Below are 17,654 nucleotides of genomic sequence, written 5' to 3'. Positions count from 1 at the left end.
GGGACAAGGACATGAAAGGAGGAGAGAAGGTAGCTAAGGAAAGGATGTAAAGAGGAGGTAGAGAAGGAGACAAAGATATTAAGAAGGCAGAGAAGAGAAGGAGGCAAGGATGTAAAGGAGGAGAGGACGTAGAGAGGGAGACAAGGATGTAAAGGAGGCAGAGGTAGAGAAGCTGAGGGTATCAAAGACCAAAGAACAGGAGCATAGTTAAGACGGAAAGGAAGTGATGAGAGGAAGGATCTCAGAAATAAACACTCCTCCTAACACAAGTGATCCATTCTTGGTGTTTTTTAGAGACGTTCCACAGAACCTCCTCAGTAGAACAGTTCTGACTCAGAGGAACCTCTCTGAGGGTTCTCCTGACTCAGTAGAACAGTTCCACTGACTTGGAGGAACCTCTCTGAGGGTTCTCCTGACTCAGTAGAACAGTTCCACTGACTCGGAGGAACATCTCTGAGGGTTCTCCTGACTCAGTAGAACAGTTCCACTGACTCAGAGGAACCTCTCTCAGTACAACAGTTCCACTGACTCAGAGGAACCTCTCTGAGGGTTCTCCTGACTCAGTAGAACAGTTCCACTGACTTGGAGGAACCTCTCTGAGGGTTCTCCTGACTCAGTACAACAGTTCCACTGACTCAGAGGAACCTCTCTGAGGGTTCTCCTGACTCAGTACAACAGTTCCACTGACTTGGAGGAACCTCTCTGAGGGTTCTCCTGACTCAGTAGAACAGTTCCACTGACTTGGAGGAACCTCTCTGAGGGTTCTCCTGACTCAGTAGAACAGTTCCACTGACTCAGAGGAACCTCTCTCAGTACAACAGTTCCACTGACTCAGAGGAACCTCTCTGAGGGTTCTCCTGACTCAGTAGAACAGTTCCACTGACTTGGAGGAACCTCTCTGAGGGTTCTCCTGACTCAGTAGAACAGTTCCACTGACTCGGAGGAACATCTCTGAGGGTTCTCCTGACTCAGTAGAACAGTTCCACTGACTCGGAGGAACCTCTCTGAGGGTTCTCCTGACTCAGTAGAACAGTTCCACTGACTCAGAGGAACCTCTCTGAGGGTTCTCCTGACTCAGTACAACAGTTCCACTGACTTGGAGGAACCTCTCTGAGGGTTCTCCTGACTCAGTAGAACAGTTCCACTGACTCAGAGGAACCTCTCTGAGGGTTCTCCTGACTCAGTAGAACAGTTCCACTGACTTGGAGGAACCTCTCTGAGGGTTCTCCTGACTCAGTACAACAGTTCCACTGACTCAGAGGAACCTCTCTGAGGGTTCTCCTGACTCAGTAGAACAGTTCCACTGACTTGGAGGAACCTCTCTGAGGGTTCTCCTGACTCAGTACAACAGTTCCACTGACTTGGAGGAACCTCTCTGAGGGTTCTCCTGACTCAGTACAACAGTTCCACTGACTCAGAGGAACCTCTCTGAGGGTTCTCCTGACTCAGTAGAACAGTTCCACTGACTCGGAGGAACCTCTCTGACTGTTCTCCTGACTCAGTAGAACAGTTCCACTGACTCGGAGGAACCTCTCTGAGGGTTCTCCTGACTCAGTACAACAGTTCCACTGACTTGGAGGAACCTCTCTGAGGGTTCTCCTGACTCAGTAGAACAGTTCCACTGACTCAGAGGAACCTCTCTGAGGGTTCTCCTGACTCAGAGGAACAGTTCCACTGACTCGGAGGAACATATCTGAGGGTTCTCCTGACTCAGTAGAACAGTTCCGCTGACTCAGAGGAACATCTCTGAGGGTTCTCCTGACTCAGTAGAACAGTTCCACTGACTTGGAGGAACCTCTCTGAGGGTTCTCCTGACTCAGTAGAACAGTTCCGCTGACTCGGAGGAACATCTCTGAGGGTTCTCCAATTATTTGATGGAAATTTTAATTTCTTACAGATGGATTGTGATGTACATTTATTTTTTTAGCTTAATGCTAACACACAATGTCAATTCCCATTGGCAGGCTAACAGATTTAGCATTGCTTTGGGTTTATTTAATGATAAATTCAACTCCAAATTACAGACCTCAAAATATCAATTCACAGATCGATTCCATGAAAACGATCAAACTGATTGATTCCTTTCTTAGAAGAAGCACGGGAAGTTTGTCAGCTCCTCCGGCGTGTCACTCCACATTTCTGCTCTCTTGTTCTTTTGTTGAACGGGTAAAAACAACCGTTTACTTAACAGCACCAGGAGGTAGAACCACATTAGAACCAGGCACCGGCCAGAATAACGGAAAAATAAACCTTTAAACTCAGCGAACAGTCCAACCTTTGATAGTTTAATAAATTAAAGAGTCTACAAAAATTCAGCAATCACTGCCTATCCCTCGTTCTCCTTCTGTTCTCCCATCTGTCATGAATGTGCTCCCCCTTTTTGTCCGTGTTTTTTCCTCCAGTTCTCCCCCAGTTCTCTCCCCGTTCAGTCCCTGTTCTTCCTATGCTCTCCCCGGGTCTGTCCCTTGAGATGTTCCTGTTCCATTCTCTGCAGAACCCTTTAGAACATCAGAGCAGTTCAGAGTTTAAGTTCTACCAGGAGGCGTGTCGTTCTGAGCGTGCTCAGTTCACTTATGTTTCTTTCGCTCATGTGTTGGCGAGCTGCTGAACCGTCTCTTCAGTGGCTAAAATCTCACAGACTTCAGCCGTGGTGTCTACGGCGACCACCGTTTCTTCCTGTTTGTAAGTCAGAGCGGGAATGAGTTCATCATCAAACAGGATAGGCGGGGCTTCTTCTGCAGGCTCCACCCCCACGCCATGCATGCGTTTCCTGTGCTGCTGCAGGTTCCCGCTGCGGTTGAAGCGGGCGGGGCAGATGTCGCAGGCGTACGGCCGCTCCCCCGTGTGGATGATGACGTGTCTGGCGAGCTGTGAGCGGCACTTCTTGTCTTTGCCGCAGATGTGGCAGATGAAGCTCTGGGGCAGGCGCTCCCCGTTGGCGTGAACGACCTCGCGGTGCCGCTTCAGGTGGCTGAGGCGCCTGAAGCTACGGCTGCAGAAGTCGCAGGCGTACGGTCGGACCTCGCTGTGGATCAGCGAGTGACTGGTCAGCAGAGACCTGAACTTAAACACCTTACCGCAGACGGGACAGGGGAACTCCTTCGTCTCCATCGAGCTCTTCCTGCCCCCACCTGCCCGCGGCCCCTCGTTGACTCTGACCCTCAGGTGAACCCGTACGTGGTGCTGCTTCAGGCAGACGGCGCGCTGGAAGCTGCGCAGACAGACGCCGCAGCGGTGAGGCTTTTCTCCCGAGTGGATGCGAGCATGAGCGGCGAGGAGGGCTTCAGATTTCAGGCGTTTCCCACAGACGTCACATGCAAACGGAGAGTCAGGCGTCCCGCTCTCCTCGCCGTTTACTCGGTTGGCGTGCACCAGGATCTTGTGGCGTTTGAGCTGGTACTGACGGCTGAACTTGCGGCCACAGATGTCGCACAGGTGAGGCCTCTCTCCGGTGTGAGACTGGAAGTGGACGGCGAGCTGCGACTTACACTTGAACTCCTTCCCACACAGGTCACAGAGAAGCGAGCTGGACCGCTGAGGCTCGGCACCACCGTCCACATGTACGACCTTCTTGTGATGCTCGAGGTCGTTGGTCCTCATGTAGGCTTTGGGGCAGAGGTCGCAGCGGTGAGGTTTGACGCCTGAGTGGATGACCTCATGGGTTTTTAAGCGTGACCTGCAGTTGAAGGTTTTGCCGCAGACCGCGCAGAGCCACGCCTGCACCTCACGCTGCTTCTCCAGCTTGGCCACGCCGTTGGGGTGGAGTCGGGTCAGGTGGTGCTGCAGGTTGTCGCGGCGGTTGAAGCGCAGGTCACAAAGATGGCAGGCGAACGGCTTCTTCCCCGTATGGATGAACGAGTGTCGTGCCAGACTCGACTTATTCTTCATCACTTTACCACAAACGTCACACATGGTGCTGTCGGGCTCCAGCTTCACTGCGTGAAGAGGTGCATGCTGGGACTCTGAGGCCTGCTGGACATCAGCCAGAGCTGATGGAGACGGGTGAGAGACGGCATCTGGAGATGGGGAGACACAGGGGAGATTTAAGAGTCCATACTTTAAAACAAGAGTCCGCAGTAAAAACAGGCACAAGCTCATTTAAAACAGCCTGAGGCTACATGGAAAACTGTTCTGTGGTCAGAGGAATCACAGCGTGAAATTCTTAATTACACATCCACTGTACTATAAAAACTTCATGTCAAACTAAATAAAAACTTCATTTTGACATGTGTAGTGCTGTTACATGTTTATGTGATGACCTCACTCACCTCTCTGAGGTGGAGACCAGTTGGGATCACCTGTGTCGCCCTCCTCTTCCTCCCCGTCTTCCTCCTCCTGCCCCCCCTCCTCATCCTCTTCTTCCTGCAGCGGTTCAGGGTCAGGTGACACACGGCGGCGGGGGCGGCCTCGTCTTCTCTTGGTGGTATTGCTGTTGTTTGGGGGCGGTCTCTTCTGGGACCTGGGCTTGGTTGGGTAGAGTTCAGGGGACAGTTTGACTGCCGGTTGGATGGTCCTGGTCCTGGTCCGGTTGGGGGTGCAGTGCTGCAACAGAGCGCCCCCATCTGGTCCGTCTGGTCTGACCGCAAAACACTGAAGCAGCATCTGAGAGGAACCTGCAGACAAACGTACGGCGCAGTTAGTGGCAATAAAATGTCAGCCAGTGGGTGCAGAGATCCACGTTGAAGGTGCGTCCACACAAAGCACCAACAGAAATAAATCCCTGTTAATTCTTGTGTACACAGGAACTTCCTCCAGACTCTGGGACCGTGATTTATAAATGAAATGCTGAATTTACGTCCATCTGAAAAGGCGACTGACCTCTGAATGATGTACCATTTAGACGCCATGTCGTCTGCTGCTGCTTCCTTATGTTTGATTGGCTTAGAGCAGCCGTCTAAAGCCGGGTGTTCACTGTGCCATTTTCCTGTGATTCAGCCACCAATTTAGAGTCGCATGACTCACTCTGAAGTCGGGCCGACTTTCAGTCGGATCGGGTGTTGTTTGTTGTGCTGTGTACAGGGGGTGCAACGGCCGACCACGGCCCGACTACGACCTGACGACCTGCTTCCACTGGTCGGGAGGATTTCTGGCATGTTCAAGATTTTGGTCATACGACTTCAGACACTTCACAAGGAGAGCAGAAACGCGAGCAGAATAAACAACTTTGGGGGATTGTTTTCCTTTGTAAACGGTCAGACAACGTCCTACATTACCATGACAACGACTGGAATCACGTTCTGATGCAACCCCGCTATGATAAAGGAAATAAACAAGCAGGAAATATTCCTATTCGCAGACCTGCTGCTGACACAGAGATGATGCTGTTTGTATGTGTGAAACAGGGAGAGAGAGAGAAAGCGGCAGAGAGAGAGAATAAGACTGGAAAGACTTCACCCTCAGACCCTGAGACTTTTGAGAAAGGAAACTCCACAGGTTTCTTTCACAGTCTGTCCTGATTTCAGTCGCACAGTGTGAGCGCGATGGTCGTACGTGATGGTCGTACATCATAAATGATTCAGTCATACGGTATGAGATGACATTCTACCATGATTGTTGTATGGTCGGCTTGAAATCACACATTGTACCCCCGGCTTAACAGGAGATTTTAAAGACCTTAGTGCTTCTTCTGCTGACAACTTTTATGGAGACGCTGATTTCCTTTTGAGCCCCATCACTGTGGGTCAAAGACTTCTTGAACTTATCTGAGTCAAACACTGAACTTTGGTTCCTGAGGATTAAAAACAGACACTAATAGCTCAGATGTGTGATCAGTCTGAGGAGCTATGCTGCCCTCTGCTGGTGGAAAAATTCAACTGCATCTAAATAACATGCCGACTTTAACCTGCTTTTCACAATTAAGGAGTCGTTTCAATAAAACCTGGCCTCTATAATGTGTATGTACTAATTATTAACCACTGTCAGTGATGAATTTCATTCAAAGGTGTTTCCCCCTAATAGGTTGTTTGCAATCATGTGATTCAAATGAGAACGATCCTCACGGGAGAAAGAGAACAGAGTAAAGTTGGTCTGTTAACTAAACCACACCTCTTCCTCCTCTAACGATGCTGATTGGTCCGGTCATTCTCTGACCAGAGTACCAAACATGTCAACAATCTTAAAGTGCAACCCGCACCTCTGTGTGTGTTATTTATGTGGGTTTCTGTGCGTGCTGCAGCCGACTCACCCGTGTGTCTCCAGCTGAGTTGCTGAGTCAGCAGGTCGACTTGGACGGCGGCGTCCCTCCTCTCCGCTGATTCGCTCTGACAGCCCACCTCCCTCCTCTGCTCCTCCTCTGGATTCTCCCACTGACAGCCCACCTCCTTCCACCTCTCCCCCTCTCCCCCCCCCCTCAGCAGGAAGGCACACAGCTGATCTCCTTCAGGAGACTCCAGGAGTCCAGACGACATCTTCACACACCTGGACAACAACAGAGGACACTGAGCATGCTCACAAGGAGGTGTTACAGTTCAAAGAGTCACCGGGTTAACTGGTGACAAACAAAGTCATGGTAACAACAAAACTGAGCTTTATTCAAAGGTGTTTTTTTTCTAAATGCTAATTGAAGTAATATCATAATTATGACATACCACAATATCCCAGACAGATTTATCTGGCAGCATGGTTGCCAACTGTCCCACATTAGCCGGGACGTCCTGGATTTGTCCCCATTGTCAGTTCCACCCACTGTTCCAAATGCTGCCAGCTATGGCCTACTGTTAGGCAGAAATGGAGGGAGAAAGCCCCCAGCATCCCCAGCTTCACCAACACTCCATCCCTGCCTTTGATGATATCCTCTGAAAACTGACCCTTTAACTTTAGATTGTTCCATCCTTCAAACCAACTACCTTCATATCGCCACCTCCTGAGTGCAAACACAAGAGATGCCATGAATGTGAAAGGACAAGCAATCACACCCAGGCCGGTTATGAAACCAGCCTTGAAAAAGATGCGACCCACTTTTGGCTGCCTGGGAAAAAAATGTGGCAAAGTTTCTTGGATGCAGTGTTAATTTTGTCGACTAAAACTATGACTAAAACCATTCGCCGACGGCCTTGTTTCCCATAACTACAACTAGACTGAGACTAACAAACATAGATCTGTGATGACTACAACTAGACTCAGACTAACAAACATAGATCTGTGATGACTACAACTAGACTGAGACTAACAAACATAGATCTGTGATGACTACAACTAGACTGAGACTAACAAACATAGATCTGTGATGACTACAACTAGACTGAGACTAACAAACATAGATCTGTGATGACTACAACTAGACTGAGACTAACAAACATAGATCTGTGATGACTACAACTAGACTGAGACTAACAAACATAGATCTGTGATGACTACAACTAGACTGAGACTAACAAACATAGATCTGTGATGACTACAACTAGACTCAGACTAACAAACATAGATCTGTGATGACTACAACTAGACTGAGACTAACAAACATAGATCTGTGATGACTACAACTAGACTGAGACTAACAAACATAGATCTGTGATGACTACAACTAGACTGAGACTAACAAACATAGATCTGTGATGACTACAACTAGACTGAGACTAACAAACATAGATCTGTGATGACTACAACTAGACTGAGACTAACAAACATAGACCTGTGATGACTACAACTAGACTCAGACTAACAAACATAGATCTGTGATGACTACAACTAGACTCAGACTAACAAACATAGATCTGTGATGACTACAACTAGACTGAGACTAACAAACATAGATCTGTGATGACTACAACTAGACTGAGACTAACAAACATAGATCTGTGATGACTACAACTAGACTGAGACTAACAAACATAGATCTGTGATGACTACAACTAGACTGAGACTAACAAACATAGATCTGTGATGACTACAACTAGACTCAGACTAACAAACATAGATCTGTGATGACTACAACTAGACTGAGACTAACAAACATAGATCTGTGATGACTACAACTAGACTGAGACTAACAAACATAGATCTGTGATGACTACAACTAGACTGAGACTAACAAACATAGATCTGTGATGACTACAACTAGACTCAGACTAACAAACATAGATCTGTGATGACTACAACTAGACTCAGACTAACAAACATAGATCTGTGATGACTACAACTAGACTCAGACTAACAAACATAGATCTGTGATGACTACAACTAGACTGAGACTAACAAACATAGATCTGTGATGACTACAACTAGACTGAGACTAACAAACATAGATCTGTGATGACTACAACTAGACTGAGACTAACAAACATAGATCTGTGATGACTACAACTAGACTCAGATTAACAAACATAGATCTGTGATGACTACAACTAGACTGAGACTAACAAACATAGATCTGTGATGACTACAACTAGACTCAGATTAACAAACATAGATCTGTGATGACTACAACTAGACTGAGACTAACAAACATAGATCTGTGATGACTACAACTAGACTCAGATTAACAAACATAGATCTGTGATGACTACAACTAGACTGAGACTAACAAACATAGATCTGTGATGACTACAACTAGACTCAGATTAACAAACATAGATCTGTGATGACTACAACTAGACTGAGACTAACAAACATAGATCTGTGATGACTACAACTAGACTGAGACTAACAAACATAGATCTGTGATGACTACAACTAGACTGAGACTAACAAACATAGATCTGTGATGACTACAACTAGACTGAGACTAACAAACATAGATCTGTGATGACTACAACTAGACTCAGACTAACAAACATAGATCTGTGATGACTACAACTAGACTGAGACTAACAAACATAGATCTGTGATGACTACAACTAGACTGAGACTAACAAACATAGATCTGTGATGACTACAACTAGACTGAGACTAACAAACATAGATCTGTGATGACTACAACTAGACTCAGACTAACAAACATAGATCTGTGATGACTACAACTAGACTGAGACTAACAAACATAGATCTGTGATGACTACAACTAGACTGAGACTAACAAACATAGATCTGTGATGACTACAACTAGACTGAGACTAACAAACATAGATCTGTGATGACTACAACTAGACTCAGATTAACAAACATAGATCTGTGATGACTACAACTAGACTGAGACTAACAAACATAGATCTGTGATGACTAAAACTAGATTCAGACTAACAAACATAGATCTGTGATGACTACAACTAGACTCAGATTAACAAACATAGATCTGTGATGACTACAACTAGACTGAGACTAACAAACATAGATCTGTGATGACTAAAACTAGATTCAGACTAACAAACATAGATCTGTGATGACTACAACTAGACTGAGACTAACAAACATAGATCTGTGATGACTACAACTAGACTGAGACTAACAAACATAGATCTGTGATGACTACAACTAGACTCAGATTAACAAACATAGATCTGTGATGACTACAACTAGACTGAGACTAACAAACATAGATCTGTGATGACTACAACTAGACTCAGATTAACAAACATAGATCTGTGATGACTACAACTAGACTGAGACTAACAAACATAGATCTGTGATGACTACAACTAGACTGAGACTAACAAACATAGATCTGTGATGACTACAACTAGACTGAGACTAACAAACATAGATCTGTGATGACTACAACTAGACTGAGACTAACAAACATAGATCTGTGATGACTACAACTAGACTCAGATTAACAAACATAGATCTGTGATGACTACAACTAGACTGAGACTAACAAACATAGATCTGTGATGACTACAACTAGACTCAGATTAACAAACATAGATCTGTGATGACTACAACTAGACTCAGACTAACAAACATAGATCTGTGATGACTACAACTAGACTCAGACTAACAAACATAGATCTGTGATGACTACAACTAGACTGAGACTAACAAACATAGATCTGTGATGACTACAACTAGACTGAGACTAACAAACATAGATCTGTGATGACTACAACTAGACTGAGACTAACAAACATAGATCTGTGATGACTACAACTAGACTGAGACTAACAAACATAGATCTGTGATGACTACAACTAGACTCAGACTAACAAACATAGATCTGTGATGACTACAACTAGACTGAGACTAACAAACATAGATCTGTGATGACTACAACTAGACTGAGACTAACAAACATAGATCTGTGATGACTACAACTAGACTGAGACTAACAAACATAGATCTGTGATGACTACAACTAGACTCAGACTAACAAACATAGATCTGTGATGACTACAACTAGACTCAGATTAACAAACATAGATCTGTGATGACTACAACTAGACTGAGACTAACAAACATAGATCTGTGATGACTACAACTAGACTGAGACTAACAAACATAGATCTGTGATGACTACAACTAGACTCAGACTAACAAACATAGATCTGTGATGACTACAACTAGACTCAGATTAACAAACATAGATCTGTGATGACTACAACTAGACTGAGACTAACAAACATAGATCTGTGATGACTAAAACTAGATTCAGACTAACAAACATAGATCTGTGATGACTACAACTAGACTGAGACTAACAAACATAGATCTGTGATGACTACAACTAGACTAAAATGTAATGTAGGTTTCATCAGACATTCTAAATCTGTGATATTTCTCCACTGTGGGTAAATCTGTCTAAAATAATGCATCTGTATCTATTCTGCCTCTCAGCTGTAGAAAGCAGGGACCCCAGGTTTGGCAGAGAAAACACTACCATGGTTTGGTTCCAGATTTAGGCAAAAATAAATGCTTGGCCTAAAAATAAAGACTAAACTGTTGGGACTTTTTATGGACTCAAACTAGACTAAAACTGAAAAGGGTAAAAATGACTAAAATGCAACTAAAACAAAAAGACATTTCATCTAAAGACTAAAACTAAGACTAAAATTAAAAATAGCTGCCAAAATTAAGACTCCTTGGATGTATGGAAGCCCTAAGTAGACATGTTCCCACTGGTTCCATTGTATCCTGTTTTGCTGGAAAAGAAGTAAATACTGTTGGCTTCTTGAGATCTTGGCGTATTCATGCTCTTATATTGAATATAAACATCTTAAATTGAGGCTGGGCAATCAATTAAAATCTAGGTTAAATCGTAATATAGCCAGCCTGCAAATTTAAGTTGCAGAAGGTGCATTTTTTGTCACCACCTGAAATGTGTGTCAAAATACCAGTTTGGTTTTTATTGCAGCAGATAAACTAGGGTCTACACATTCTGCAAACATTCAAATCTGATTTTTGGAATAGTTTCTACTTTTTATATATTTTTTCTTAAAATAAGTGAATAATAAATGATCATCTCCTCAGTTTTTCATATATAATTTACAAAACAAGTCAAAATAATCACCAGTAATTCAGCGCTAGCTTCATTATTTACTTACTGCTCGTGTAAACAAGAATTAGATTAAGAACTTTAAAAATAGTTGAAGGTTAAATCATAATTGCATATAGGCAAGCTAAATCACAATTAGATTATTTTCCTAAATCGTTCATCCCTGATCTTCACAGCGCTTTCTCCTCTTTAACCTTTAACCTTTAACCTTTAGTTTAAAGGCTGGGAAGCACTTTGGTCCACTCAGGTTGTTTAGGTGCATTATATTTATATTCTTTGACTTTACATGTATGAGATGATATCAAACGGATTCAACACGATTTGATTTGGACTGAATGTCTTCAGAGTTTACCATTCTGGTTTCATGACAAGCGTTGTTCCTCTATGAAGAAGAACTGAGTCTTCATCCATGAATCATCTTCTCACTAAAAATACCGAGTATTAAATCGCCCTTCTCGCCCTGCCCTATCATTGATGTTAACCCGACGGTGCACCCACCCTGTAATAAAAACTAAAGGTCGGTTTCAGGACATTAAAAACTTTAACTCTCTCTAATCTTAGCTCTCATGCTAACATTAGCTCCATGCTAACAGGAGCTAACTCCCGCTCTCTGCCTTGGTGATGACGTCAAGCTGTTCGTGTGACCTTCGCGCGGTGAGCGGGTCGCTGTGTGCGCGTGAGGTCGGTGTGTCGATCAAGACAGACTGAAATTCAGAAAGAGAACAAAGTTTGACTGAAAACACCAAAATACCTGAAACACCACGGGCCAGTCCGAACACTTCTTCTTCTTCTTCTACTGTTAGTCAACAGTTCCGCCCGGAAGTACAAGGAGGAGGTCGGCGGTGCCCCCTAAAGGCCAGACCACACACTACAGGCTCATCATCACTTTCCAGGAGGGAGGGCGGTAAGGGAAATACGGGATATTTTACTTCTGAATCTTTTTATTCTCATTTATTAAAGACACGAAGGCATCCGCCCCAAGATTCAGTGAAAAAAGTCAGAATTCTGCCGTTATGAGGTTTCTAACTGTAGCGTTACCATTACTGAACACAACAGTGTCAGCGGAGGATTTGACATCTAGGGGACTTCTGGACCCCTCGACTTACCTCCATACTGAAGAGTTCAGGGCCGATTATTAGTCTCCCTGAGACTGAGAACATTTGAGATATCCAGATACAGAAAAGGAAAGTCATGAAGGACGATTAGGTTTAAATGAAAATAAGTGTGCATCACCAGCAGAGCTGTGGCGGGAGCAGAGCACCCACACCCAGAACTGACCCTTGTGGGACTCCATATAGAAAGGGGGCAGAGGAAGACTTGGAATTATTGATGTACATATTGAAATGTCTGTCAGGTACAGATACCAAACCAATTTGCTAAATGATCAAATACAAGTGTATGGTCAGTGGTGTCAAAGGTCAGCGTGAGGTCCAATAGAACCGAGACAGACAGTTCACCGTTATCAGCCTGCAAAAGGATGTTATTAGTTACTTTGAGGAGAGTTGTTTCAGTGTTAGGGAGACTGGAGTGAAATTTATCAAAGATATTTAACAGCTCAAAGACCCCATATGAAGTTTATTCTCATTCATTTATTATTATTATTATTATTATTATTATTATTATTATTATTATTATTGTTATTGATAGTATTATTATTATTGTTATTGTTAGTATTATTATTATTGTTATTGTTATTGTCAGTATTATTATTATTGTTATTGTTAGTATTTTTATTATTGTTAGTATTATTATTATTGTTATTGTTAGTGTTAGTGTTATTATTGTTGTTATTGTTAGTATTATTGTTATTGTTATTGTAATTGTTAGTATTATTATTATTGTTATTGTTATTGTTAGTATTATTATTATTGTTATTGTTAGTATTATTATTATTGTTATTGTTAGTATTATTATTATTGTTATTGTTATTGTTAGTATTATTATTATTATTGTTATTGTTAGTGTTAGTGTTATTATTGTTGTTATTGTTAGTATTATTGTTATTGTTATTGTAATTGTTAGTATTATTATTATTGTTATTGTTATTGTTAGTATTATTATTATTGTTATTGTTAGTATTATTATTATTATTATTGTTATTGTTATTGTTAGTATTATTATTATTGTTATTGTTATTGTTAGTATTATTATTATTGTTCTTGTTCTTGTTATTATTATTTCTATAATTTATTTTATTTTATTTTATTTTATTTTTAATTACAGTAATTATACTTAATTACCGGATGTTCTTCCTGATGCACTGATTGATCCTGTACACACACGACCATGGAGTTAACCCTTTAATGACCGGCTGGACCAGCGGGGCCTGTTATCATTAATGATGCAGTTGCTTATGTTGACCACAGGGTGGCGGGGTCGAACCGTTTGGTCACCGTAAGGGTATTTTCGGTGCAGCTGTCGTCACGTGAACGAAGCATAAAAAAACACACACAGACGTGCATTCGGTTACCGGGGCAGTGTCAGATGTGTTTCTATTTTCTCCATCTTTCCCTTCGACCCGGAAGTGCTGGCAGAGGGAAAGAGGGAGAGAGAGAGAGAGGGGACGGTGGAGGACTCTCTCTCCATCACATCAAACTCCGCACTAACTGAGGACAGAGCGGAGCTCGAGCACAACAGCAACTACAAGGACAACAACAGCAACTACGACAGCAACGGCAACGCCAGAGACAGAGACATGTCCGTGCAGCTCCCTCCGTGCGTGATAGACTGCGGGACTGGGTGAGACAAGCGCACGCACACAAACACGCATGGGTGCACACGCTGTATGGGTCGTGACGTCATGTGGAGCTAGATTACTGTGGCTGTTCAACATGGTGGTGTTTGGAGAGAGCAGGCCTGTCAGTGTTGTTATGGTCAGTCTCATTAAAGGGACAGTTCACTGTAATCTAGGGCTGTCAGACCACCACATTAAAGGGACAGTTCACTGTAATCTAGGGCTGTCAGACCACCACATTAAAGGGACAGTTCACTGTAATCTAGGGCTGTCAGACCACCACATTAAAGGGACAGTTCACTGTAATCTAGGGCTGTCAGACCCTGACATTAAAGGGACAGTTCACTGTAATCTAGGGCTGTCAGACCACCACATTAAAGGGACAGTTCACTGTAATCTAGGGCTGTCAGACCACCACATTAAAGGGACAGTTCACTGTAATCTAGGGCTGTCAGACCCTGACATTAAAGGGACAGTTCACTGTAATCTAGGGCTGTCAGACCCTGACATTAAAGGGACAGTTCACTGTAATCTAGGGCTGTCAGACCCTGACATTAAAGGGACAGTTCACTGTAATCTAGGGCTGTCAGACCCTCACATTAAAGGGGCAGTTCACTGTAATCTAGGGCTGTCAGACCACCACATTAAAGGGGCAGTTCACTGTAATCTAGGGCTGTCAGACCACCACATTAAAGGGACAGTTCACTGTAATCTAGTGCTGTCAGACCACCACATTAAAGGGACAGTTCACTGTAATCTAGTGCTGTCAGACCACCACATTAAAGGGACAGTTCACTGTAATCTAGGGCTGTCAGACCACCACATTAAAGGGACAGTTCACTGTAATCTAGGGCTGTCAGACCACCACATTAAAGGGACAGTTCACTGTAATCTAGGGCTGTCAGACCCTGACATTAAAGGGACAGTTCACTGTAATCTAGGGCTGTCAGACCACCACATTAAAGGGACAGTTCACTGTAATCTAGGGCTGTCAGAGCACCACATTAAAGGGACAGTTCACTGTAATCTAGGGCTGTCAGACCCTGACATTAAAGGGGCAGTTCACTGTAATCTAGGGCTGTCAGACCCTGACATTAAAGGGACAGTTCACTGTAATCTAGGGCTGTCAGACCCTGACATTAAAGGGACAGTTCACTGTAACCTAGGGCTGTCAGACCACCACATTAAAGGGACAGTTCACTGTAATCTAGGGCTGTCAGACCACCACATTAAAGGGACAGTTCACTGTAATCTAGGGCTGTCAGACCACCACATTAAAGGGACAGTTCACTGTAATCTAGGGCTGTCAGACCACCACATTAAAGGGACAGTTCACTGTAATCTAGGGCTGTCAGACCCTGACATTAAAGGGACAGTTCACTGTAATCTAGGGCTGTCAGACCACCACATTAAAGGGACAGTTCACTGTAATCTAGGGCTGTCAGAGCACCACATTAAAGGGACAGTTCACTGTAATCTAGGGCTGTCAGACCCTGACATTAAAGGGGCAGTTCACTGTAATCTAGGGCTGTCAGACCCTGACATTAAAGGGACAGTTCACTGTAATCTAGGGCTGTCAGACCACCACATTAAAGGGGCAGTTCACTGTAATCTAGGGCTGTCAGACCACCACATTAAAGGGACAGTTCACTGTAATCTAGTGCTGTCAGACCACCACATTAAAGGGACAGTTCACTGTAATCTAGTGCTGTCAGACCACCACATTAAAGGGACAGTTCACTGTAATCTAGGGCTGTCAGACCCTCACATTAAAGGGACAGTTCACTGTAATCTAGGGCTGTCAGACCCTGACATTAAAGGGACAGTTCACTGTAATCTAGGGCTGTCAGAGCACCCCATTAAAGGGACAGTTCACTGTAATCTAGGGCTGTCAGACCCTGACATTAAAGGGACAGTTCACTGTAATGTAGGGCTGTCAGACCCTGACATTAAAGGGACAGTTCACTGTAATCTAGGGCTGTCAGACCCTCACATTAAAGGGACAGTTCACTGTAATCTAGGGCTGTCAGACCACCACATTAAAGGGGCAGTTCACTGTAATCTAGGGCTGTCAGACCCTGACATTGAAGGGGCAGTTCACTGTAATCTAGGGCTGTCAGACCACCACATTAAAGGGACAGTTCACTGTAATCTAGGGCTGTCAGACCCTGACATTAAAGGGACAGTTCACTGTAATCTAGGGCTGTCAGACCACCACATTAAAGGGGCAGTTCACTGTAATCTACGGCTGTCAGACCACCACATTAAAGGGACAGTTCACTGTAATCTAGGGCTGTCAGACCCTGACATTAAAGGGACAGTTCACTGTAATCTAGGGCTGTCAGACCACCACATTAAAGGGACAGTTCACTGTAATCTAGGGCTGTCAGACCCTGACATTAAAGGGACAGTTCACTGTAATCTAGGGCTGTCAGACCCTGACATTAAAGGGACAGTTCACTGTAATCTAGGGCTGTCAGACCACCACATTAAAGGGACAGTTCACTGTAATCTAGGGCTGTCAGACCCTGACATTAAAGGGACAGTTCACTGTAATCTAGGGCTGTCAGACCACCACATTAAAGGGACAGTTCACTGTAATCTAGGGCTGTCAGACCACCACATTAAAGGGTCAGTTCACTGTAATCTAGGGCTGACAGACCCTGACATTACAGGGACAGTTCACTGTAATCTAGGGCTGTCAGACCACCACATTAAAGGGACAGTTCACTGTAATCTAGGGCTGTCAGACCCTGACATTAAAGGGACAGTTCACTGTAATCTACGGCTGTCAGACCCTGACATTAAAGGGACAGTTCACTGTAATCTAGGGCTGTCAGACCACCACATTAATGGGTCAGTTCACTGTAATCTAGGGCTGTCAGACCACCACATTAAAGGGACAGTTCACTGTAATCTAGGGCTGTCAGACCCTGACATTAAAGGGACAGTTCACTGTAATCTAGGGCTGTCAGACCCTGACATTAAAGGGACAGTTCACTGTAATCTAGGGCTGTCAGACCCTGACATTAAAGGGACAGTTCACTGTAATCTAGGGCTGTCAGACCACCACATTAAAGGGACAGTTCACTGTAATCTAGGGCTGTCAGACCCTGACATTAAAGGGACAGTTCACTGTAATCTAGTGCTGTCAGACCACCACATTAAAGGGACAGTTCACTGTAATCTAGGGCTGTCAGACCACCACATTAAAGGGACAGTTCACTGTAATCTAGGGCTGTCAGACCCTGACATTAAAGGGACAGTTCACTGTAATCTAGGGCTGTCAGACCACCACATTAAAGGGGCAGTTCACTGTAATCTAGGGCTGTCAGACCACCACATTAAAGGGACAGTTCACTGTAATCTAGGGCTGTCAGACCACACCATTAAAGGGACAGTTCACTGTAATCTAGGGCTGTCAGACCCTGACATTAAAGGGACAGTTCACTGTAATCTAGGGCTGTCAGACCACCACATTAAAGGGGCAGTTCACTGTAATCTAGGGCTGTCAGACCCTGACATTAAAGGGACAGTTCACTGTAATCTAGGGCT

General features: G+C 44.0%; 2 protein-coding genes across 2 annotated transcripts in view; one reads left to right on the top strand and one right to left on the bottom strand.

Annotated features, from left to right (window-relative positions):
- Positions 1-1,859: 1,859 nt before the first annotated feature.
- LOC121526981 (zinc finger protein 436-like) lies at positions 1,860-11,813 on the bottom strand. Its single transcript, XM_041813599.1, has 4 exons — positions 11,718-11,813; positions 6,185-6,417; positions 4,269-4,613; positions 1,860-4,016 (listed from the first exon to the last, which is right to left on the bottom strand). Exons 1-4 carry the CDS (start codon positions 11,774-11,776, stop codon positions 2,587-2,589), a joined length of 2,067 nt encoding a protein of 688 aa, XP_041669533.1. The 5' UTR covers positions 11,777-11,813; the 3' UTR covers positions 1,860-2,586.
- A 1,982-nt stretch (positions 11,814-13,795) lies between these two features.
- The window catches only part of actr3b (actin related protein 3B), a 38,445-nt gene continuing 34,586 nt past the window's right edge, over positions 13,796-17,654 (top strand). Inside the window, exon 1 of the mRNA XM_041813978.1 lies at positions 13,796-14,104. Coding sequence (XP_041669912.1) covers positions 14,061-14,104 — 44 coding nt within the window. The 5' untranslated portion in view covers positions 13,796-14,060. The remainder of the gene's footprint in view (positions 14,105-17,654) is intronic.

The sequence above is a fragment of the Cheilinus undulatus genome, linkage group 19 (genome assembly GCF_018320785.1).
Source record: "Cheilinus undulatus linkage group 19, ASM1832078v1, whole genome shotgun sequence".
Taxonomy (NCBI): domain Eukaryota; kingdom Metazoa; phylum Chordata; class Actinopteri; order Labriformes; family Labridae; genus Cheilinus; species Cheilinus undulatus.
This window is presented reverse-complemented; position numbering and strand designations above follow the sequence as displayed.